This window comes from Megalopta genalis, chromosome 8, assembly GCF_051020955.1.
Source record: "Megalopta genalis isolate 19385.01 chromosome 8, iyMegGena1_principal, whole genome shotgun sequence".
Lineage (NCBI taxonomy): Eukaryota > Metazoa > Arthropoda > Insecta > Hymenoptera > Halictidae > Megalopta > Megalopta genalis.
Window position 1 is genome coordinate 8120756 of NC_135020.1, and position 26506 is coordinate 8147261.

The 26506-nt window shown below is 36.3% G+C and overlaps 1 protein-coding gene across 10 annotated transcripts in view; it reads right to left on the reverse strand.

Moving 5' to 3' along the window:
* usp (retinoid X receptor ultraspiracle) overlaps positions 1–26506 on the reverse strand; it is a 128733-nt gene that overhangs the window by 24942 nt on the left and 77285 nt on the right. For 9 of the 10 annotated variants that reach the window (XM_033467472.2, XM_076524336.1, XM_033467463.2 and 6 more), the window contains 2 exons: positions 4634–4763; positions 1037–1198 (listed from right to left, as the gene is read on the reverse strand). In XM_033467472.2, coding sequence (XP_033323363.1) covers positions 1037–1198; positions 4634–4763 — 292 coding nt within the window. The remainder of the gene's footprint in view (positions 1–1036; positions 1199–4633; positions 4764–26506) is intronic. The other variant, XM_033467470.2, reaches the window with a different exon arrangement.

The following is a 26506-nucleotide window of genomic DNA, read 5'->3' on the forward strand; positions in this document are numbered from 1 at the left end:
TAGGGAGAAATTACTGTATACATACTGTGTTTTCATCAATCTAAGCCTCCTAAGATCCAAGAGCTGCGTGAACTTGTTGATCAGAGGCTCGATTAAATTCTATGAAAACAATATTTTTTTCGATGTTATTAATCATTCTGCTGCAACTACTGCCTGCACCGAAGAATGCGCGTTCATGATTAAATAACTGTTTTAAGCTCGTTGTGTTTACATGCATACAATAAAATTAAAAGTTTTAGATTTTATTTTTATTACAACAGTTTAACACTATTGTCACGTGCATATGACTTCATGAAAATTTCAATTATGAAAATCGATATGCGCAGCTTTCTAAAAAATATGTAACAATTATATTATTGACAAAATAAAGCCTATTTATATTATTAACAATTATTAACAATTGTATCATAATTACATCATTAGCACTTTAGCTACCGTGTTACCCATATGTTGGTGACAGAATTATTTTATATTTAGTTTTTAATCATTCCTTTCTATGCTGTGATCCACTACTGCTTCATAATTTTATTCAGATTCGCAAGTGCTAAGAATATTCAAAAGGTAATTATGTTATATAAAATTTTGTGCTTTGTAATTTTAATTAAATTGAATGATATTCTTTGATTTTATGAAATATTTGAGATTCTTGGCGCGGCTATAAAGGGTTAAATAACCAAAGTGGAAGAACTTGATTCGCAAAAGGGGTGATTTTGATTTGCAAAAAGGTGAATTTAGTTTGCAAAAGGGTTAATTTGTCTTATACAATATTATTCTGGTTCATTTCCTGTATATACTTTTGTATGTTCATGATTTTGTACATATAAAGGACAATGCCCGTTAAGTACTAAATAAATAAATAAATAAATTTGATCTGCAAAAGGGTAGATAATAAATGTAATTTGCAAAAGGTCGAATTTCGAGCACAGAACCTGTAGAATCAGACTATGTGTCGCCATCGGTTTCCCTTGGAAAATAAACTATCGCTAACGTGTCAATAAAAATAAGAAAGAAAATTTCGATAGTGAATGGGACTCACCTGTAGACGCCATAGTGCTTCCCGCTGGCGCGATCACCGCAAATCGAGCACAGGTGCTTGCTGCCGGAGAGAGGGTGGTTCGGCGGATAGGGTGCGACTGCCTTGTTCTGACCACTCGGCGACGTGCTCAGAAGGTTGCTGTGACAACCAGCGTTGAAGGATCTTACATGCAAAGAAGAGAATAACAACAACTCGACCTACGACGCTACTGCCCCCGGGGTTGAGCAAAATACGCTGCGCGCACTGGATATATCTCGTGTACGTTCCCCGGAATTATGAGGGTCGCAACATCAGAAACTGATAAGTAACTATACTAACATTTTTCTCTTTTTAACCCCTTATAGCTCACTGGTACACGTCAAGAATACGAGAAGCGTAATACAGTTGTTAGTAAACTGTTGAGATTTATATAAAAGAAAAGCAATGCTAAAAAACTGCTATTGGATGCATAAACCAGAGCTGGGCAAAATTTTATTCGGATTTCGAATTAGAGATAAGGATGAACGACTAAAATCTTATTCGATATTATCAAATAATTATCCAATGGAATACAAATTTCTCCAGATAACAATTTATCCGAACAAGATTTTATTCGAATAAAAATTCGTTTGAATAATATGTTATTTTTTATTCGAATAAGAATTTATTTATTCGTTTGGAAAATAATCGATTTGGATACAAATTATAGGATATAGTGTTTTTTTAATAGTTTATTGATTCACTTCTTCCGTGTTAATTTTTACAATTACCTTTTTTTCCAACTGCTGCATCATGAAAGTTTATTACTTTCAGGTAGTACATAGGTATGTAAATAATTTTTCTTCGGTTGCAAAGGATTCAATTCATATTTACAACATGTATATGTATGTATGCTTAAAACATCATGTAAAATCAACCTGTCGACAATTACTGGCATTATTCGAATAAATTTACAATCTCTATTCGAATAATTAATTCGAATAAAAAATGAAGTTCTATTCGAATAAATAGATACAATAATGTGTTACGAATAATAACGAATAATTGTTATTCGAAGGAAATATTTGATTAAAAAGAATTCATTCAAATAATTATTTTGGATAAATACTTATACGAAACAATTCTAATAATGCCTAACTCTGGTATAATCATCTGCAGTCCAGTTATTGTAGCATTGTAAAAGTGACATCTTAACAAAGGAATTACCAGACGGGCAACAATGACAGTTTTTGAATTTTTGGTTACTGGAATTATAAAAATGTTTTCTGCAAAAAGTTTCCCGATAAACTTCTTTGTTCATATTGTGGTAGAAATCGTACGAAGTTTACGGAAATCCAATCTTGTTATTATTATAAAATAATGTACAGGGTGTCCCAAAATTATTGTAACTTTTTCCTTAGCGAAAATGCAACCCGCGGCTTCGTTTACGAGTTATTAACGAAAAACAGTGACCAATGAGAGATAAGCTTGACTGGCGTTAGGCGACCGAGCCAACGAGTGCACGAAGCCCAGTTCCGTTCATTGGCTCGGCTGCCTTGCGCCGGTTGGTCTTGCCTCTCATTGGTCAACGGTCACGCGCCCCATGGTAGGAGCCGATGCTGCTCACTTGTCCATCGTCTTGCGTCGGCTGAACTCGCCTCTGATTGGTTAGTGTTTTTCGTTAATAACTCGTAAACAAAGCCGCCGATTGCATTTTCGCTAAGGAAAAAGTTACTTCAAATGACCGTAGGAACTCCTCATTTCCCGCTTGTACAATAATTTTGGGACACCCTGTGTATGAGTTACGTTTGGGAACCTGATAGAACTAGTGTTATTTTTACTACTGGTTCTTCTAAAAGTGTGTATCACTTCTGATACAGTATGTATGAAAATTAGAGTACTTATGTAGCAGTAAAATAACCCCAGAAAGTTTTTGAAATATTTTGAATTTAAAGCAAACAATAATTGTGTCATCGTTAAAAAAATCAATAATTTCGTAAGGTCCCTTGTTCAATTCTAATTAAACCGTAAAAGCTAACATCAAATATGAATAAAACTTTATCACGTCCTAATATCGTGATATTATTATCAATTGCATGTGGTAAATACTCTGACGATGATAACGTAATCGATAATCGATATAAATGTGGAGAAAGTGAAGCAGTTATCACTTTTCAAATATTTAAATAAAATCTGCGATAACCTTCGAAGGGATAGTCTCATTCGGAGTCGTCGATATTTTCAAGATAACACAATGGAATTTCGTCAGCAATTATTCTTATTATTATACAAATCATTGTATGTACGTTATCTACAGTATATCACTTTTAATGGCTGCCACGATTTAGGTTGTCGTATACATCTGGAAAAGAAAATCGAAGGTGATTTTAATCTGTATGAATGTGGTTGCCTTGTGAACTAGAATGAAACGAAAGAAAAAGTGTTCATAACGAACTGACGAAGTTTGCTAAAATAACTTCTATCGGTAATAAACAAAGTTTTGTCGATATTGACATAATTCTAGTTCACAAGCTAAAGGAACGTCCACTTCGTATGTGCGTAAAATTTGAAGAAGATTCATCGATTCGTTATTAAGAAATCGTGGCAGCCAATTTGAAAAGCTCTATCTTCAGAAAAATCCGCTCAAAGTTGGATCGTCGTAACTTCGTCACTTCAATTCGAATTCAAGCATAACATTTTTAAGAAAAACATTTTTAAGATTATTATAGTTTTAGCATTACAAACTATCAAACCAGTCAAAATGCCTGGTTTCTGAATTTTTTAATCGCTGGTGTTATAAGAATGTTTCTGTGATCAATTTTTAAATAAATTTTTGTATTCAAGCATACACTTACCGACGAAAGTTAAGAAACATATTACAAAAATAACATAGAATCAGACAACGTAGAATAACAATTTGTATCGGATCAACGAAAATATTATTCTTATCTTATATTCTTATCTTCTTACAGTTTCATAATTTCTTATTTTTATCTTATTTTTTGATTTCGTTTTATTACTGTTTTTATTTGTCTTATGCACTGAATAAAGCAGTATTCCAATATAAACAATGTGTGACATGCTTCACTTTTAATTCAGTAAGACATATATTTATTAGAATAACAAAATTTACTCAAATATTAACGATATGTAAAATTTCTTAACTGCAGTCGGTAAGCATAGAAAATTATAATAGAAGTCGTTCTGAACGTAGTTTAAATAAATCGAATCTTGTCATTGTTATAAAACAATGTACATTAGCCGCGTTTGGTGGTTCCAGCGTTAAAGAATACAATGGAAAAGCAATTTCTCGACCCCTCCGAATGAGAAAACCGAGTCTCGAGGGCTGTAGAAACGGTTCCCTATAAAGGGTCGAACAAAAGCGAAAAATTCGAAAGGAACAAAAAGAGAGAGTATTTTGCTCGTTTCCTGCTAAGGCGACTACACGCTCGTGGCATACCCGTGATTCACGGCGTCTGTCGTCAGGATACCATTTCTCGATATCTGTCGGACTGATTTAATCGTGCGTGTCAGTAGATCAATGGTACAATTAATGCAGATTCAATTCTACAGCTAGCGTATCGTTTAATCGATCGACCGTCTGTCACGAAATATTTCGGTCACGTTAATGCTACTTACCCTGGGCTATTGGGCCCGGAAGGACTGAAATTGCCTGCGTTGGTCAGGCTAGCTGTGTCCGGCTTCATGTCGAGAGGACTCTGCGGGCCCACCGACGACATGGACATGTTGCTGTTGTCCAGACTCAACCCTGAAACAAGAAATCGTTGTTCCGTTAGAAATGTTCGATCGCGTTGTCCAGAAAAAAAGTATTCAAAATTAATATAAACTTAACGAGATTAACGACATAGTTGACAGCCACGTGGATAAAAAATTGGGAAATACATGTACAATCGGTCACGGGAATATTCGGCTTTTAACACGGAATAAATGTGACCTCTTGTATTCTTCTTTTTTAGAGCCACGGCACATGTACGTTTGACAATCTCATTTAATAATAATAATATTATTTTCCTGCACAATACAATTTACTATATCTATTATGTATTTATTACATATCCTATTGCACTATTTTTCACTTTTTCTTTTTTACTTTTTTTTTTATTTTATTTTATTGCATACATATGTATGTATATATACTTTCCTTATTTTTATTTTACCTATTCGTGCGTCGGTTACATATAAAACCTCATTTATTTTTTATATTTTCTTCTGCAACAGTTTTTTTTTATTCGCGTACATGAACAAATTATCATTATTATTACTATTATTGATACCAATACAAGACCACAGAAGTAGTATAAAAAGCAGATATTTCGTCTACCTCGCATATTTTCATTTCAACCAATAAAAACGCAATTTCGCAAATGAGGAAGTATCGAATCTATTGAAATTCAACGGATAAAAATGGCCGAGGTTCTCCATTCAGGATTCTAATGCTGCAAGATATTTCAAAAGCGAAAGCAAGAGAGGAAGGAAACCGCTACTTTCGCAAGCCGCGGACGAGCTTTGCTTTCGAACGGCTACAGCAATCACGCTTTTACCCCATTAATATTAACAGCGCGTCGCCCTTTTACTTTCAACCCGCGTTGGCCGCGATTCCTGTCGCGGCCGGATCGAGGACGATCAGCCTCGTCTGTGGCAAAGTGCAGCCACGTTAATTACCCGGAGTCCAAGGAAACAGTCTCCGCGATTTACAGTTAGAGGGAACACGTGGCGGTGCGGCACGCGGGACAAGAATCAACAAATATCGCAAACAGTCTGCAGAATCATGATTAGAGAGGCCGACCCACTTTGCCTTACTCTCGATCCTTTTCCAAGGATCTACGACGCGAAAACGACCGCCGTTCGTCGGAACTACCCGAGCAAGAATTGTTAAATAAATATTTGAAAAGTAGAGATTTTTATTTGCTCTTCTATGTAGGTTCGTTGTTTCTGGAGCTGGAACAGCGAAACCAGATGGAAACAGGGCTTTGCTTTTTTCGAGTTACCGCATGGTGACACTCTCTGTGGAATTCACAACGATGTGTTTTTTAATGTTTGTTCGGTTAAAATTTGACTATTTTCGCGTTGGAGGCGATCCCGTCTATTTGCGAAATCGTATCGCTCGGTTTTGAGAGAACAAGTAGCTGCGGACTGTAACTTGGACTTCTTTTTATAACAGAATATGACGAATTAAATGTAAATAATCTTATGGTTTCTCGTCGTTATTTCCATTTAATTTTTTAAAAAGTAATTTAATTATTCAAATTATTCAATAATTATTAAATTATTATTTTATTATTATCATTTCATTATCATTATTTTATTATTATTTCTTTATCATTATTATCTTATTATTATTATTATTATTAATTTAAAATTACTATTTAATAATTAATCGATTATTTGATCATTTCTATGGCATTCGTCTTCGATATTTGTTTTCACATTCGAATAATAATCCAACCAATATGTACACTGCTTGATACAGAACACTGAAAATATGCTGAACTCATTGCTTTACAAAGATTACGAATTGTACAAATGTAGAAATATTCTACCTTCGGGAATATCGAACGTTTGTGGTAAACGTACAACAAATTCGAACTGTCGAGTTTTTATTATCGACATAAAAATGATCAAATAAGTATTACAAGATCAATACCGGTCTTTACGTTTCCGCGTGAATTCATATTAGATTCATGGGTGACACCCTATGGATCCAGGAGTGGATGATGCTACATCACCTTCCTTCGATCCATATTTCCACGTTCCAGTTCGGGACAGACACGCTGCCGCGAAACGTCCCCGGACAGCCGCTGACACCTTTTTATCTGTCATGACACGAGGGGGGCAGGGGAGCGTGTACTGACGAGAAGATAAACGACATTTTAATAGAGTTCGGTCGGTGTGGTCAGCCCGTGTGTTCGCGCGGGGACAAACGGGCGAAGGAGGGCGAGAAAGGACGAAAGAGGACGAAAGTGGATGAAGCAGGAGAGACGAGGAGAACCGGATGATCCCGGAGCCGCCTAAGGACACCGCCAAGTATACCGATAATTGTACGCTTGACGTCACGCTCGCTCCGTCTCGGTCTTTCGACCGATTTTAATGTTTCTGTTTCGCGCGACTATAACCGGTCGACGCGCCACAATGGTCTGGAGAGCGGCTCTTTTCGACCAAAATTAACTCTTTCGCGGTCGAAGGCACCACTGCGACTCCGAGGCACCACTAAAAACTATTATATCACGTTCAAATCATTTTTACATAATCAAACTTTGTTTATATTGTTACGGCGACTTGTCCAAATCAAGTCGCTGTAATGTGAAACTGCCCTGTTGTGAGCAACTCCATAAAGAAAAATAGAAGAGAGGGGTTGCCACGGAGGTGTTTGATCAACGGACAATCGAGGAGTCGGGATCGGACCGTCGAGCGATCAACACCATCTAATTCAAAGATCTCTAACATATTCTAATTCAGTTGTATTATAGTTCGTGTTCTCTATTGTAAATAAAATGCCGCGACGCGGGAGAAGTGTTGTAATTCGTAACAATATTTAACCCTTATCTCGCCCTCATTCTGCCAACTTAATGTGTTCTTCGTGTCTCATGTTATAATAATATCACACAAAATCAATGTAATTAAATGCGAACGATTTCTTTTACTAAATGTTTATTGGGGATTCAGAGAAACGCGTTTACATAATAGTCTCTTCACATTTTTCACATAGTATGAAACGATGTGTTGGACAAACTGCTATCTCACATTTATCGCAGCGTACACTATGTATCAGAGTAGGGCAACGTTTTATTCCAATGCCGGATACGAGATAAAAAGACTAAGGAATAAAATTTTATTCGACATTTTGTCGAATAAATATTTAATCGAATGAAAATTTATTTGGATACAACCAAATTTTAATTCGAATGAAGAATTATTCAAATAAATAGATAGAATAATTTATGGCAAATAATGAATTATTCGAATAAAATATTCGACTAAAAGGAATTCATTCGGCTAATTATCTTAGATAAATATTTATATTCGAGAAACAGTCCTAACTCTGCTATGCACATTTGCGTTAAAAACGTACGACAAAGTGTGACTACTGCATTCATTCCATCTTAGATTAGTAAACCTAATGGTGCAAATAAAGAAATGAACTACTTCAGATTTTATTCACAAGAATGAAATTAAGCCATGGTATACTGGACTCGGACTTTCTAAGTAGAGTAATTTCTCTCACATTGTCTCTCAGCTCAGGAACGAAGTGCTTCTTCTTTCTTTGGTAAGTGGAGATACGATTATTCAAGCTTTGCGGCTCGTTTTTATAGTCGCCGATTGACAACAACTATAAAAACGAGGCGCAAAGCCATCTCTTCTCCCTAGATTGTCCATTTTTGTTTACAAGTTGAAGAACAATTGGGAAGAATTTACTGTATTTTGTCGTTTTTATTAATAGATGTTGTTACGATCATTATAATTGAAATGTTTTATTAGCAAGAGTCAATTTGATAGCCAACAGTGGTTCCCAGAATTCGAAGACCTGAGACACGTGGAGTTAGAATCATGATGGCGTAAGTCACATTTTCGAAAATGTTCACTTATGTCTTAAAATGTAATCTATACATGCCGAAATGTTAAAAAGACAAGTAAACTAAATTATAAAGTTTACTATAAATTAACTTAACTCTAAATTATGTTAACGATTAATTTGACCAATAAACAATGTACGTGTTAGTAAGCAATAACAGTCTTTATTCCTCACGATTAAGAAAATGTGTACTTACGCCAATGGGAATAAACGTATTACATTAGAAATAAAGCATCTGTAAGGCAAGCACTGCTTTTTTCTTTGCATTAGTTCCTTGTTATGTAATCCTGATATAGACGGACTAAGAATAATTTATAATTTTCTTGTAACACGTTCGCGGATAGTAAAAATTTGAATGAGCTGCGTTAACAGACAGGTAATTTATTCTGAAACTAACTGTGATATCGCACTTTGTCCGAGTGCTCAGAATATCACATTTTAATAGTTATATGCAATGAATGCTGCAGCATCCACGACGACACAGATCAAATTAAAGTGCATAATAATTTCAAAAAATTAACGCTACACAGAATTGAATGTATGATAATGTGGCTTATAAATTTGGATGTTATAGCATTCGAGTCATTTTGCATCACAATGAAAATTAATGCTGATAGTAACAATAATAATAATGATAATAATAATAATGATAATAATAATAATGATAATAATAATAATGATAATAATAATAACGATAATAATAATAACGATAATAATAATAACGATAATGATAATAACGATAATGATAATAACGATAATGATAATAACGATAATAATAATAACGATAATAATAATAACGATAATAATAATAACGATAATAATAATAACGATAATAATAATAATAACGATAATAATAATAACGATAATAATAATAACGATAATAATAATAACGATAACGATAACGATAACAATAACAACAACAATAATAATAAATAATGTTCCGCAAGAATTTAGAAGCTAACAATAAATAATATCGAACGTATGTACATGTAACAATGCTGTATTTTCTAAATAAACAATCTGGGTTAAAGCGTTAATAAATAAATGAATAATGATGTAAGTCGTAGACGAAGCTCTTCTGCTGGTGAGCGCGCCGGTTGCACTCGCGTGCACTCACAGTTTCGAGCGTTGCACCGGCGTGTTTGCGTCTGGTCAAGGTGCCCGACACTGCCGGTATAATACATATACCGTCACCGGACTTGGCCTTGCGGCCACTCTCGTGCCCTCGTCACAGCGTCTCCCGCCCCCTTTGATACGATTAAAGTCTCGTTCACAACTCGTGCGAACTTCGCGGATATAATTCAGTCGCTGTCTCTAGTCTACGGGCTATAGACTTCCGTTTTCGGGTGTCTGCGAGCTCGAAACGTTCCATCGACAGCTGCACGTGAAATATAATTTACAGGCTGCTCCATTTTCGAAACGAGGTCCATCGAGTACTTCGTCATCGGAACGGATTTTGCGGACAACACAGCGAACGCGTAAACTATTGGCACTTTCTTCAGCGTTAAACAGCTTATTGATACGGTCTGGACATTTTAGTATTTTATCGTAATCGAAAACGGTTATTCGCGATGGTTAAACGGTGGTTCAAGAACACTGATAATTTTTATTTTTAATTTTGCTTTTTATTTGAAAATCGCTGGACCAAAAATGAAAATTTTATGCCGAGAATGATATTGGCGCAATTACGAGACGATGTCGCATTGTGATTGAAAACGATGCGAATCAAGACTATTGATCGTTTTTAATTTATTTTGAAAGCATCGCATTAAATATGAAAATTTCGTAGTGAGAAAAATATTGACACATTACCGTCGCATCATAATCGAAGAAGAATGTTGAATGTTCAACACAGAATAATAATGAATTACTTTTAATACTTTCTCTGTAGCTACGTATATTGATTTTTATAAATTCTATTTTATCAAAATGTTTCACTGTTTTTCTCTAACTTTGTCGTTTTGTCTAATTTTGTTGGTTGGTCGTACAAATTAGAGCAATATTTTTGTTTCAATAGTTGGAGCTCTGAAATATATTGGATAAAATATATTAGATCAAATTCTAAATATAATGGAATAAAAAATGAATAAAATTCTAAATATATTGGATACAATTTTAACACTTATAAATGGTCTTTTCGTTACGTTTTTCGGAAGTGATGTTTCTACATATACAATTACTACGAAAATCAGCAATATTACAATATGTACTTCATTAACTACAAGATTTCCGTTTCCTATACAGTAAATAATCCAAATTTCAAAATCCGTATATTATTTTTCAGCAGAATGAAGTACTTAAAAATCGATGCCACTCTATGAATAAACATTACAAGAGAAGCACCAATTGTGTCAATACATTTTTAACACGCTTTATATAAAAAAAAGATCCATCGAACGTTTCTTACAGAAAATAAATCTTGTCGACGGTTCTATCTCAAAAACAATTAAATCGATTATTTTATATTGAAAATAGAATCTGTAGACTACTTTGTATCCGATAGAACATTCAATAATAGCTCTATGTCGGAAAGAAGTTCGTTGAATTCGTTATATGTGACGTGTGAAAGATGTCATCAATGATTCTATAGTTAGTAGAAAAAGTATATTGACTGCGCTATTTTAGATAGAGCATCCATTAAACATAGGCTATTGATTGCCTTACATCGAGTAGAGTTCGTCATTGATTCTATAATATTATTCATATACAAAAACTAATATAAATAGTCGATTTCACAAAAATAATGAATATATTTCTCAATAGCGTATGCTGTACATTTTGTGAGCCAAATGAGGAAAAACTCATGTTATACACGTTTAAAATATAATACTTGATTATATGAATATTGCAAATGTGCATTCTCATTGTGTTTCAATAGTTAATAATTTTGATTTATAGACTTTTGCCCACTCGCCGCAGATACATCGAATAAAAATTCCATTCGCATCCATAGAAAAAATTCGTTGACTGCTATAATTTTAATAAGAAGATTCGTCGACTGTTCTATTATACGAAAAATAAGGTCTGCCAATTTGTCCACATGATCCGGCGAAAAATTTGCCATTCGTATCCAAGAAAAAAATTCATTGATCGTTATAATTGTAATCAAAAGATTTATCGACTGTTCTATTATATGAAAAATAAGGTCCGCCAATCTTTCCACATGATTCGGCGAAAATTTTGCCATTCGTATCCAAGAAAAAAATTCATTGATTGTTATAATTGCAATTAGAAGATTCATCGACTGTTCTATTATATGAAAAATAAGATCCACCAATTTGTTCGCATGATTCGAAGCAAAAATTCCATTGGTATGCAACACAGAAAAAATTCTTCCATAATTCTAATAAGAAGATTCATCCAACTGTTATATTTCATGAAAAATACGGTCCAGCGATTTTTTCCAGATGATTCGAGGTAAAATTCCATCCATCGTTCATCATGAAAAATAAGATCCAACGAGTGCTCTACATCGTATAGAAGATCCATTGATCGTCGTACACGGAGAAGAAGATCCGCCAACCGGTTGTACAGTGAATAGGAGGATGTCGCGTCGGGCTTCGGTGTCGATCGGTGCAGATGCAAAAGTCGTTTGCCGTCTGTCGACGACCTTCGGTCCGCTTAGCGAGCTGGTTGCGTAATTAAAGCAGCGGCGCAACGCTTAAGGGCGCGGGTCGCCGCACACTATGACGAGCCACACATACAAGAAAACCATATACGTATATTAGTTTTAGGGGTTTCTATCGACCAAAACTGACGCTTTAATATCGAAGTATGCAGTTCACAAGTGGAAAATTTAGATTCCGGAAAGACTAAACGACTGGGCTTCGGTTGTAGAAATATCCGTTTTGCAGTTATTGCGGAGATATTTGCAATATTCGGCCAGAGTGGTGTCAATCTCACGAGCATGACGTCACAAGATGGCCGCCGCTAACAGTTTTTCGTAAATATCGAGAGATATAGAGCTCGAATCGAAAATTCACAACCGAAGCCCAGTAGATAAGACACGTACAAAGACGGTTATGTCAAGATTATGTCAAGGTTATGTTATATACCTGACGGTTGAGCTCGCTGTGGTGCAGCTTGTTGGTTGGAAGAGAACTGTGACGCTAGTAGTGAAAAATGTCGGAAGCTCGGGGTTGGTGCTTCGGTCTATCAACTACTCCTGTGTCTTAATTAACTAAGAAATCAACTGAAAATACACTCCATTGCCTTTGTACGTGCCTTATCTACTGGGCTTCGGTTGTGAATTTTCGATTCGAGCTCTATATCTCTCGATATTTACGAAAAACTGTTAGCGGCGGCCATCTTGTGACGTCATGCTCGTGAGATTGACACCACTCTGGCCGAATATTGCAAATATCTCCGCAATAACTGCAAAACGGATATTTCTACAACCGAAGCCCAGTCGTTTAGTCTTTCCGGAATCTAAATTTTCCACTTGTGAACTGCATACTTCGATATTAAAGCGTCAGTTTTGGTCGATAGAAACCCCTAAAACTAATATACGTATATGGTTTTCTTGTATGTGTGGCTCGTCATAGTGTGCGGCGACCCGCTCCCTTAATAAACGTCGGTGACGAGAGGCACGCAATCGGCGACCCTAACACTCGAAATAGAAGTCGCTAGAGTTACGACCTCGGCGTAATTATACGTTCCGCGGGGAAAAAACTAAATGAAAAAGAACTGAAGTTGGATGAACGGTCGATGATGCGTCGCTCATCGTGTCGTTTAACCTTTTCTGGAGTGACTGGACTTACAGTCTATTCCTCTTTGCCGCGCCGGTTGTTGAACCTTCCGCGAAAATCTCACGATAATCACGACGACAAAAACTCGATCGTTATTTACGTTTTTTATTCTGAAATATTCCATTGCTGTGAAACTTCGAAATGCGTGGCATATAAGTCGTCTCATTATTAATTTCTTGCAGTGTGAAACAACGAGTCAGACTCGTGACGAAGATTTTATACGTAATACAGAGTGTCCCAAAATTATTGTACAAGCAAACAATTAGAGGTTCCTGAGGTCATTTTGAGCAACTTTTTCCTTAGCGAAAATGCAATCCGCGGCTTCGTTTACGAGTTATTAACGACAAACACTGACCAATCAGAGGCGAGCTTGATTGGCGCGAGGCGCTCGTGCTAACGAGCGCACGAAGCCCAGTTTCGCTGATTGGCTCGGTCGCCTCGCGCCAACTAATCTCGCCCCCGATTGGTCACTGTTTTTCGTTAATAACTCGTAAACAAGGCCGCGGATTGCATTTTCACTAAGGTAAAAGTTGCCCTGAATGACCTCGGGAACCCCCTCCCCATTCTCCGCTTGTACAATAATTTTGGAACACCCTGTATAGGAAATATTAAGATATTTTAAATCGAAACAAAATATGATTATTTATTGATTATTATTTATTTATATGATCTTTTTATTGATTATTATTTATTGATTATTGTTTATTTATATGATTATTCTACTGGGAAGTAAAGTAAAGCTGTCTCGTTCTGTTAGGAACATTATAAGGACGAAACATTGCCAAATCAACGGAAAGAATTAATCTTCGAACGTTTTCGAAGATGAACATTTTTCCATTCTTTAGACACAGCAAAACGATTCATCTTTTACCGCGTGTATTGCAAGATGAGATTCTTTAAAACGTGACATTATATAAATGGCACATGATTCATCGACATAAACCGTAAAGCAGAAATGATTTGCGGATACGAGGCTTTGCATAATGATACATATACGAACGCGTAACGCTTCTCTCGACAAATGTGCAATAACGATTGATACTCTGAATGATTTAATCGAGATTTGTTTACTATAATTACAAGCTGAATGACACTGACGCTAACGATGCACAGAGTACAGTAATTTTTACAGTAATATAATTTTATATCTAATTTTTATAGTTGTCGGCAAACGGCAACTATAACAAATATAAAAAAAATAATCTTATCTCCTCTTTCCAAATTATCCACTCTTGTGCGCATCTGAGAATTAGGGAGCGCGAATTAGCGAGAAATTACTGTATTGAAGAAAATAATATCTTCTATTTTTTTTTATTTAATTTATTTAATGTCGCATCTGCTTAATAGCGATTAGCGACCACTTGTGGGCTAACTAGCACTTGTGGGATAACATTTGTAGGTTATTTAGTCTAATGTAGTGTAATGTACAATAGTTTTGCATTACATTTTTACATTATTTTCTTAATCTAGGCTTTTCTTACGTTATTATATAATTTCGCTAAACAATTTGATTTCTTCCAAGTACGTCATAACTTTTGCTGTTTGTTTGTAGTTGTCCAAACATTCTTTGATGGTATCGGGCATTTTTACTTTTCTTCTGAATTTCTTCTAATCTTTTCTAATGTTATGTATATTAGTGTTCTGGGAATTTTTCCCGGAGTCATTCCAAATTCCTTCAAGAATTTTATTTTGCTATGCTGGAATATATTTGTATTTAACTTCTGTTCCTTAGAATCGATTCGACAAATTTTGATTTTCCACAAAGTTCCGCGGTCTAGTTATGATGCGTAGAAAACAAATGCAACAGTGCATCAGCAGGCCGATGGAACTGCAATAGACCGAATCGCTGGGCGAGGGTTTGACCGTGTCGCAACACGCGATCGATACTCGTTGCGATACATGACCATGCCCAATTCCACGCTGGCTTCTGCCCTTGAAAATCAGGTTTGGGTGGTTCGCCTTACACGCTGCTACGCGGCTCGATTCACTCTCGAAGGCGAATATGTTTCAAATATTCAAAAGGCGGCGCGTGTGCTCGACCCATTGTTGCCGTAGGTCCGTTTTCCTCGCCCCTTCACGCCCGCCTCCATCTTCTTTACGAGGTCTTTTCATCCACGCACTTTACTTCACTTCACCCCATTTATTTTCTCCTTTAAATTTCATCACGACTGGATACTGCGGATTTTGTACATTTCTGACGAAAATCGTTAAATCAAAAAATAAACCAGTAAAAACATTTAAAGAATTTAATCCTTTTAGCGTCGAACACCGATGTATCGTTGTTGGTTACACTCGAGAAGCTATTGTTTTCTTAATAATTCTGTCTCAAATAACAGTTTTATTTCTTAACACGTTCCGTGCCGAGCTTTTTTTACTCGAATCTTCACACTTTGATATTTTACTAAAACTTGATGTATTACGTGCAATATTATTAATTCTCGTACACATAACAACGTAACAAAAACTTATCAACGCCCATTCTTGCGGTGGAAATTGATTCTTCGGTTCTAAATTTCTTGTAAACAATTTGTTCAGTTCACTAAGTAAACATGCAAGCGTGTACCATCGATGGTACACGTGGCACGGAACGTGTTAATTTGTGTTCTTCTGTAAATTTTCTAATTTATCAGGTTTTACAAAATCTTTAGAATTTCTTTCCGAAACTACCAAACTATTTACATCGAATAGGTTTGCTATTTTATGTTCAGCTACACACACGACTCTCTTGATCGGTGTTAAAAAGTTAAAAATACAGTTGCATTATTTTCAACTCGTACATTGGATGTCAATTCAAGCAATCTCAAAAATTCGATAAAATCAAAGCTAAATTATTCAACGAACTGAGAAAATTTAGAGGTTTGTTCCACAGTACATAAAATATGTTGCAGACCCAAAGCATATCTGAACAAATCCCGCGTATGCAATTTGTTGGCGTTATCCACGTATGAGCGATATGTTAGTCAACGCGTTAATCATGACATAATTATGTTCTCTTGTAACGTTGACGGACACATGCCTCGAAGATTCTCGTGTTACTATCTTAACGAATATAACGACTCTTTGTGAACATGGAATTGCAAAGGTCAAAGAATGACTTCTTTCATACGTCCATCCAATTAATTGAGACAACTACTAATTGGAAGACAGAAAATACAGATGCAACATTGCCGGAGCCAGAAGTTGTTATTCCATCCTTTCGAATTAATTTCTGTTCGGCTTCAAAGAGAGATAAATCATATTTCAGACCGAAATAATTTTATGTTTCTGACTAAAATTTGTTGCAATTGGTTATCAAGTTTACATTTGTTAACCTCTTGCACTGTAATAACGTGTCAGACCCGTTACGTATTCTCTGTGGAATCTGTGGATACGTACTTAATTTAAATCGAAATAAAATTCGAATCTTCAATTATCGATATTTAGACATACGAATAAAGCTTGACATAACCTGGTTTTTTTCCTACTGATATTTTAGTTACCTTTAAAGTACAGGGTGTCCCAAAAATGTCTCGCAATCGGAAATGGGGGGTTCCTGGGGTCATTTGAAGTAACTTTTTCCTTAGCGAAAATGCAATCCGCGGCTTTGTTCACGAGTTATTAACGAAAAACGGTGACCAATGAGAGACGAGCTCGGTTAGCGCGAGCCGGTGAAGCCAATGAGAGGAAATGCGCTCATTGGCTAGGCTGTCTCGTGTCAGCCGCCTCGCGCTAGCCGAGGTCGCCTCTTATTGGTAAATGTTTTTCGTTAATAACTCGTAAACAAAGCCGCGGATTGCATTTTCGCTAAGGAAAAAGTTACTTCAAATGACCCCAGGAACTCCTCATTTCCGGAATGCGAGACATTTTTGGGACATCCTGTAGAAATAGATAATGCCAAGCTAGAAATAGCTAAATGTTGATTCTGGAAGCTGTGCAACGATTTCGAAAACTGGGACACACGTGCCTCATCAGCTTTTTTCAGTGGAACATATGTATACTTTCGATCGAAACAAACATTTTCGCGCGACTTTATCACCAACAGAATGGTGCTCCTTGTTTCACGAATATTTGGAGAGTAGGATGATCAGTTTTCGGGGAATTTTTCGCGCGCGAAACTCGAGACCGCGGAAGATAGGGAGCGGGATCGGGTAGGAGGCGTATGATATTGCAGAAAAAGGTTGACAAGGGGATAATAGCGCAGGCGGAGTCTCTTGCCACGACAAAAGGAAAACTGTGTCGTTATTGAAAAGAAGCGCGGCGGACGGGCTATCGCGTTTCGTAACTGCTCCACAGAAGCTTTAATAAATATTGCGTGAACTCTTGCATCCCCGACCGAAGATACGGCGTCGTCCGTAAAATGAACGTCTATCTGGACGGGTCTTGGCCATCGTCCCCACTGAGATACGTCTAAATATAATGCAACGGGAATGATAATTGTTACAACATTGACATTGAACGAACTTGCCACGCGATGCTTTCTCGGTTCATCAGCCACTAGGCTTGCAATTATTTTCCTCGAACTTGTTTATCTCGCGATTCGCTCGAAGCTGTCCCCGGTATCTCTTCGTCAGTCTATCGGAAGTAGGCGAGACCGGCTTGTTGATCGATTTCTTTCAACTATTAACACTCGAACGGCGAATCATCTTCATAAATATATAACTGACATCATTTAGACTTATTTATTATTATTTATTTATTACTTATAAATACTTACTGTATTTACTTACTTATTTATTTATTTATTTTGAACATATTTTTTAAGGCACTCCTCATGAACATGCTAGTTTTATATGTATAATATATAATATATATTATAACCTTAACAAAACACGCGAGAGTTTAAATTAATTTCCAGCAATTAAAATTTTCAATTAACAATATTTATAATCTAACAAACTGCGGAGTCACGACTGTCGTCGTCACAGAAACAGTCTTTTATGTCGGTAAAAATAAAAAAAGTACAAATATTTTTGTTCCAACAACTTGCGAATATTTTTCGATCATATTTTGCTTAGTATTTTTGCATAAATATTTTATGGGAATGTGATATATTGACTACAATTTAGGAACTCGATCGTGTCTGTTCATGGTTTACTGATTCTACTTATTACAGTCCATTTTACCGAGTTCTCCAACCCGATTTTTTCTTTTCGAAAAGGCGACCATACTCAAATTTGATTCTGCTCTTTCGACTAATCGTTCCTTCCAGAATATTTTCTATTTTCGACGAGGCTGAACTATTTCCGCTATTGAAGTGGAACAAGAAGCGCTAGCGCTGTTTCTCTTGTTTCCTTGTGTTATATTTTCTTACCATTTTGAACGAACGCGAACACACGTTATAATGGAACAATAATACGACGACGCTAATAGTCATAGCAATTGAAGCGACCATAAACCAGACAAAGAAAAAAGACACTTACCGAGTTACTGCTTATTGAACGAGAACCGGCTAACATGTCAGTTCATGATTTATCGATTCTACTTGTACTCGTAAATGTTAATGCACGCGAACCAGACGAATTTCCAATAGCAACTACTTTAGAAACAAAGATCATGCTTTATCTAGCAAATCTAAAATCGTATTATCGCTAGTTTTTAACGATCACCGAGTTTCGATTAGTCGAACCTGCTACACGATCGCGGAACAACAATCGTTGAACATTTCAACGTCATGCGGCATTGCGAAACTATACTCGAACCATGAAAGAAGATGAATATTCATGCTCCGAGAAGCGTCGGGAGCCTTGAAAACAGCAATAAACCGTTTCATTGCACCGTTTCGTTGCATTCCACGTTCACGAGATGGAAGCTTCGTGAAAAACCACGCACGAACCATTATAAAATGTTACAACAATACATCACGTTGCACTCCCCGTGTACCTAGCATAGCGATTTTACTGAAACAATCATGATATAATATTTGTCGGTAGAATAGCTTCACACATTTGCATGATACTTTGTGAAATGGAATATATTAATTGCATCGAAGAATTTATTAGATTCTTAAGTATCATTTAGCGAAGCTCGTTTTTAAAAACATAACAAGCACTTAACATCGGTCGCCTATCGAAATGGATAGATATTTATTGTTTTTTATTTCTACGTATTAGTTTTTGTTTTACTTCAATTTAATCTAAAGCCATCGAAACTTTCCGATTTATTTATTCTGGCTGCTTTATTTTATTGCATCCAGACTGCAAATTTTCGAATTGTATTCGACTGCAATTTTATAAAAATCGGTTGGAAAATAAATTCTACCGTTTCTTTCATAATTGTTTCACGAAATTCTGTTTCCTCGAGATCCAATTTATCGTATTAACAATGTATCGTATTATAATATTATTTCGACCTTGCTAAACTTCGAAAACGATTTACCTTCATACACACTTATAGGGTAAGTGTAGGTATTACTGCGGTTTCTCAATGAAGGCGAAGTTTGACAGAGAAAATAAGATCTTTCACGCCAATAAATTGACAACTCGAGCTATATCTATTATTATTTAACTTGAATATTTAGTTTTCCCAAAATATTGCATCTCTGAGAGCACAAATTTCATTAAAAAGCGTACTGTAAAGAAACCATATGTGTGCATATATTACCGCGGTTACGTATCTGTTACTGCGAGCCAAATACTGCGGGCATTCCGATTACTACGTGTCAAGGTTGACATAACCCATTTTCTTGTAAATGTACATACACAACTACAATTTCTAGAATCAAGATATTCTCACTGTTGAACTTTACAAATTAGGTATAGGTACTCTACGATCAAGCGTGCTTGCACCGGCTCATCGAGAACTGCGCCGTATAGGTTAAGGTACGCAGTTCGGTAAAGCACCGCAGTAATGTACACACATAATAAAAAACTACGCGCAAAATACTGTGCTAGTAAATAATATCTGAAGATAGATGATACAAGACAGTGTACGCCGATTTTTGATCAAAGTAACGATTACTTTATCTAAAGATAACGCTAAAATGAATAGTTTATTATTAATTACCAAAATATAAATGCCTTTTGAATCAGCGTTCACAGCTGCCATTACGAGTATTTCCTAAGATTCATCGTTTTCATAATCTTCCGAATATCAAAAGTCAATAAATGTATTAAAACCGCGATTGCTGTTACTTGCATGCCATAAATTATCGATATTTAATAAATCGATATTAAATAAATTATCGATAATAATAAAAAATTATGAGATTCATTTTTAGAAGATTACACACTATAAAATGTTAGATACATTACTTTTATAAAATACCGCAGTATTTGGTGCGTCCGCAATAATACCACCACTTACTCTATCATCGTACTAAACAATTGTCTCAGGGTTCTATGTTAAAACGGCGTTGTTAAAATTGACTGAATCTCGTAAACGTTATCCTCCATTGTCTTATGAATTAGTACGAGTCAAACGCCACCATTATTCTCGTTATCTTATAAATCCAAGCGCTTGTAGTTTCCGGACACACGTATCGTCTTTTGTATTGTTACGTTTTTCAATGACCAGACTACGACAAGGACAACGATAAAGACAACATATTTGAAACAATGGGTAAGTGAAATACGGAACACGAAAGACATCGGAAGGGTGCAAGAACCTCGTTACGCTATTTCCAATTTATTGGGCCTACTGAAGCAAGGAAGTACATTTTTATTGAACTTTTGTTCCGCACGATCGATACAGGCAATTTTTATTTTGCATAAAGATTGCGGATATTTATGCAAAGTGAAATTAATTGCATTAAATAAAATTAACCGCATTAATTTTGCAAGTTACAACGGCTACGTACACGCTTGTTCAATAATAAACGAAATAAAAGAATGCGAATATTGAATGTATTTTATTCGATATAAATGTAAAGTTGACTGTGCCCGAAAATAATACGAAGGCACAGTAATTGGTCGTCCCGCAGTAACCGGCTCCAGAAATCCTATAAGGACTAAACGACAAGCGACCGACGTTCGTCGTTTCAGCGGATTCTCGCAAACCTGTCCTCGCGGTGGTGTGATTTAGAAGCTGGCCCACTGGGGCCGGAGTGTTTCTAGGGAATTCGTGTTGATGGTAGCCGATGTGCAGCGTGTCCGCGATGCGCCCGAGGCGATTGCAGAGCGGAGGTCCGCCGCAGAGCGCGGGAAACTGGTTTTCAGTTTCGGAAGAGCGTACAAATCGTCAGACGGTGACGTCACCGTCATAAACGCCCGGACCTCTGCCACGGAATAATGACTGAAAAACCATTCGACCGTCGGACGAAGCTGGTTCGCTCGCGAGCCCGATCATTATCGCCCGTTCCCGTGTTATCCTTTAGCGTTGTTTTCTATTTTTTTATTTCTTTTTTTGGTCCTTTGCCTCTTCCTAACTATGATGTGTGCCTTCGAGACCCTCGGCTCAGGCACCGCTATCAGAGTATCTTTTTTCCAGTTTTCTATGTATACCGGTACACGATACTAAACGCGGCCGACGAGTTATTTGCTTAATTCGCCGCTTATAGGTATGTCCTACGGGGAGCTAAAGTTAGCTACCAGAAACGCAACGCAGCGTCTTTGCGTTTTCCAGCGTGCGCGCGCGCGCGCGCTGACACTCGGACGGATTAGTTTCGACCGCTTCGGGATTAAAAGAATTGTTTAGTCTACCGTGGCAGAGCTCCTATTCCAGTTCTTTTGTGGACACCTCGGTTAACCCTTTCTGTGCTGACTACAATGGAAAAGTATAGTGGAAGAAACATCTTGTACACATTGTACGTTATTTTTACCAGTTCGTATTGCGTTAACATTGTACGAATGCCGGACAGATTATATTCCTTGCACTTATATTATGGTCGTAGCGCAGAAATCATGTAAAAATCGTGGCAGATCAAATATTTAGAAATACGCCCGTACCGTGTACTGGCTAAGCATTGAAAGGGTTAGAGTACTTAACACTAGATTTACGGAACCCGCCAAAATGTCGGGTCATTAAATTTTTAATTTACGATTATCCAGATCGTAGAGATACATTTATGAGTTATTTAATTTATATGTTACTTACGGCAAATGTTACAATCAGACTTGTTAAAAACTTGTTAAAAATCAAAATAAATGTCTTATTGTTGCTTTTATAAATATAAAACAGTTGCTTTTGTGCTCCGTGAATCTAGTGTTAAGCACCTATGACCGACTCTTAACTTTCAAAAATAAACAAATATGAGAACTGTTTTATTAATAACTGTTTTACGCGTAAAATCCATTGTTCGATAATAAATTTTGCCAACGTTCGGCTCGACACAACCGGAGTAATAGACAATTTATTTTTATACGTGTATATCGCATTACTTATATTTACACCGTGTATGTTACACAATTTATTTTTACACGCGTATATTATACAACTTATCGCGTATATTACACTATCTATATTTACACGTGTATATTACACAATTTATTATCACACATGTATTAGTCTCCAGATTTTACGCATTCATGGCGAAAGCGCGTAAATGAAATAAAAGGCAATGGAAGCATCGGAAGATTTTAAAAATATAATCGGACGATCTTCGAGTCATTAAAACCATCAGAGATGGAAATATATTTTTATTTACCTTCTGTTTCGTACATTCGACGCAAGTCCTTTTCATTTTCCAAAAAAATCCGCAGTCTATTTACATATCGTTAGATTAAAGTAACGTTCGCAATAGCATACCCTGCAACGTGTATTTCCTTTCACATTGTAAATGGAGGTTTAGAAAGCAATGTACGCTATTCTCTATCACTTTCCTCCACTTCTCCTTTCGCGAGGTTCATCGACTTGACAAACGAACGGCTCACACATGACTGACATAACCGCCAACGTGTCAAGCAAGCTGTCTCAATTTCGTGTGTCCCTTATAGACATCGGAGCAGCCATTAAGGCGCTGAATAATTACGATAGCCGGCGGGTAAAAATGGTGATAGCGAACGCGTTAATTACGCCCGCGCGAGCGGTCGGGAAAGTTGTACGGTAAACGATACCGCGGGGCCGGGAACGGGTCACCGAAAAATACGAAGCCGTGGAAAACGAGAAAAAAGTACGGAGAGGAAGAAAAAAGTGGATGTTTTCGATGCGGCGCACAGGAGAAACAGAGTTTTTAACAGTTTCCTGCGGGCAGCTGGGACCGGATGCCGCTCCCACACCAGGATAGCGTTCTGACGTTGCACATGCAGCCCACGCGAGCCTGCATGTGCACGAACGTACGAAAATAGTGCTGCTGCCCGTGGCGTTCAGGCCTTGAACCCGCGAAAAAACCTCGCCGGATTAATGACTCTGACCGGGGCTGATTTATTTCGCGGAGGAGATCGGCGACGGGCTGCGAATTTTCAGTTATTTATCGAGCTGTGCGCGGCCCGTATCGCTATTTATGGCCGTGATTAAAACTCGAAATACCTTGCGAGATAACCGCGCGAAGGAAATCCCTCGAGGGCTCTCCGCTGCGAGTTCGTCCGGCGAAATTATTTTCTCGGTAATAAACGCTCGCTCGTTGTTCGACTATTTCCCATTCGACGAATTCGAACGGACAACACCGCGATGAATGATTAATGCTCCGGTGAGAGAGAGAGACCGAATCCTTCGGGTATTCGATGACTGGAGTCTCCATTAACCGAACTATGTATGTAATTGGGAGAAAGTGAACGTTCGGATAATAGAACGGATAGGTAGATAGAGTCGTGTTTGGTACAGTATGCGTGAGACTATTATTTCAATTATATCAGTTAGTTTTAACAAGCTGTTAGTTTAAACAAGCAAGTTAGTTAAACAGCTGACAATTTAAATTATTTATCAGAAATTGAGATAATTACGTAACGATATTTATATATCTTTTTTTTTTTAAAGAGTGTTAAAGCGTAACTAATTTTTAAAGTAAACTGTGTTACTTTTATAGATCCTATAGTGAACTATTTACACGTCTAAAATGTTTGCAAATGAGTTTATCTAAGGTAGAGCCTAACGGTAGAATGGAGAAAAAACAACAAATAAATGTACGTCGAATAAATAGTGAACAAGTGATGTATAATAATAATTAAATATAAATAATGAGTAATTGACGTTACAGTTAACTACGAATAGGGAACAAATAATAAGCAAACAATGTAACAGTCACGTACAGATAATAAACAAACAATACAACAGTCATGTAAATTAATACACAAACAATGTAACAGTCATGTACAATTAATAAACAATTTATCTAACAGTTAAGTAAAAATATGGTATTAGCATAAAGTATTAGATTGCAGCATAGGGAACGAAGATATCGTAAAATTAGTTTTCATTCAAACTAGAATTCGGTAATTGAAAGGAATAAGTCTCACTAAAAGCATACGCCGCGTTTATAGATTCTGTATCTGTCGGAATAAAGTCGTTTGAAAGGATTAAGCAGTTTATGGTGCAGTTGGATTTGTGGTCGAGCGTGCCAAACAAATCTGAAAAGATACGTATCATCCTGGCTCTCGAAATAATTTCTATCAACGATTCACAGGAAGTTTGCGCGGCGCATCAGTACGATTTATAGACTGCGGAAGTTTGTGCTAATTTCTGTGATCGAATTTATGGTGAATGAAACTGAAGAAAACTGTGTATCTCGTGATATAAAATCGTTAGTCACCGCATGCAGCTGCAGCAGAAATCTTCGAAAGTTATAGTAATTTAAAGAATAGACGCAATTGTGCATTATGACTATAATACATATTTTGCATTGGTATTCCAGTCGCAAAATTTTAAAACTAATTAATTCATCGAACTGACCGATCTTGTATTTTATATTTTCAAACTGTACGAATTATAAAGACTATTTTAAGAAACGATCGAATCTCGAAACCTTGAATCAACCGTGCATTATAATTAAAATGATGAAAAAGTCTAAAAAAAATAAATTCAGTTTCGTTAGTTTTAGAAAACAAGACTCGTCCGTTTCAAGAAAGATTTCAATCGCGCGCAACTCGATACGCATGAAATCATTACGATGAAAATATTGTTGTACTTCGTATCGTCTTCGCATTAAAAATCTCGAGTGTCGTACGAGAGAAACAATCGTTTCCGGTACATTGTTCCATAAGATTCGCTTGTATAAAAAGTGTTGCAACACGTGAGACCAATTCCGTTGCTCGGTTAAGTGCCTAATGCGTCGCGTTTATTATTAACCGGAGGTTTGTTAAATACGACGACTAGTGGAAACAATCTTTGGATGATCAGCGATCGATTGAAATTTCGGTTTATTTTCTGTTAGCGATGCGAACGATTTATCGCGAACATGACGCCAGGAATAATCTACCTGAACAAACTTCGCGCGAAAACCACAGAAATTCCATTGTTGCGAACAATGCTTGCATTGTGCTAGCTCGCGGAGTGGCCATCGCCTCGCAACGCTTGAATATCGCGCGTTTGCACGCTGCAGATAAGTGATTTCCTCCTATCTTTCCCAGGTCTGGGTATTAATGGGGCCAAGATGCACGCGGAGAGCGCACGTTTATGCTAAATCAGGACTACGAAACGAGGATTCAATATTTTAACACTGGTACAGGCATCATGATGCAATAAAATGTGTGACTAAAACATAGTTGACGCCAGAGTTGGGCACTATTCGAATTGCTTTGAATAAATATTTATCTAAAATAATTATCCGAATGGATTTCTTTTCGTCGGATATTTTATTAAAATAATTCATTATTCGTCATATGTTATTCTATCTGTTGATTCTGTATTTGAATAATTCGAAAAATTCTATATTCGAAAAATTCGAAAAAATAATATGGATGAAATAAGAGCGACAAACTATGAAAAAACAGTTTATATTATATCATTTTTATTCAAATCAATTATTTTCGTATGAATTCCTGCAGAAATAAATTCTTCGAAATGCACAAAATCTTATTCGAATAAAGTTATATTCGGATAAATCTTATCTATAGTGTCGATGAAAATATTATTCGTTAAATCTTCATCTTTTATCCATCATTCGAATAAAATTTTGCCCAATTCTGGTTGACACTACAACAACCAGAAACTAGTAATAATAATAATAATTGTAATAATAATAACTAGTAATAATAATATTATATATTAATATATAGTAATAATAATAACTAGTAATAATAATATTATATAATAATATTATATAAAATTATATAATAATATTATATAAAATTATATAATAATATTATATAAAATTATATAAAATTT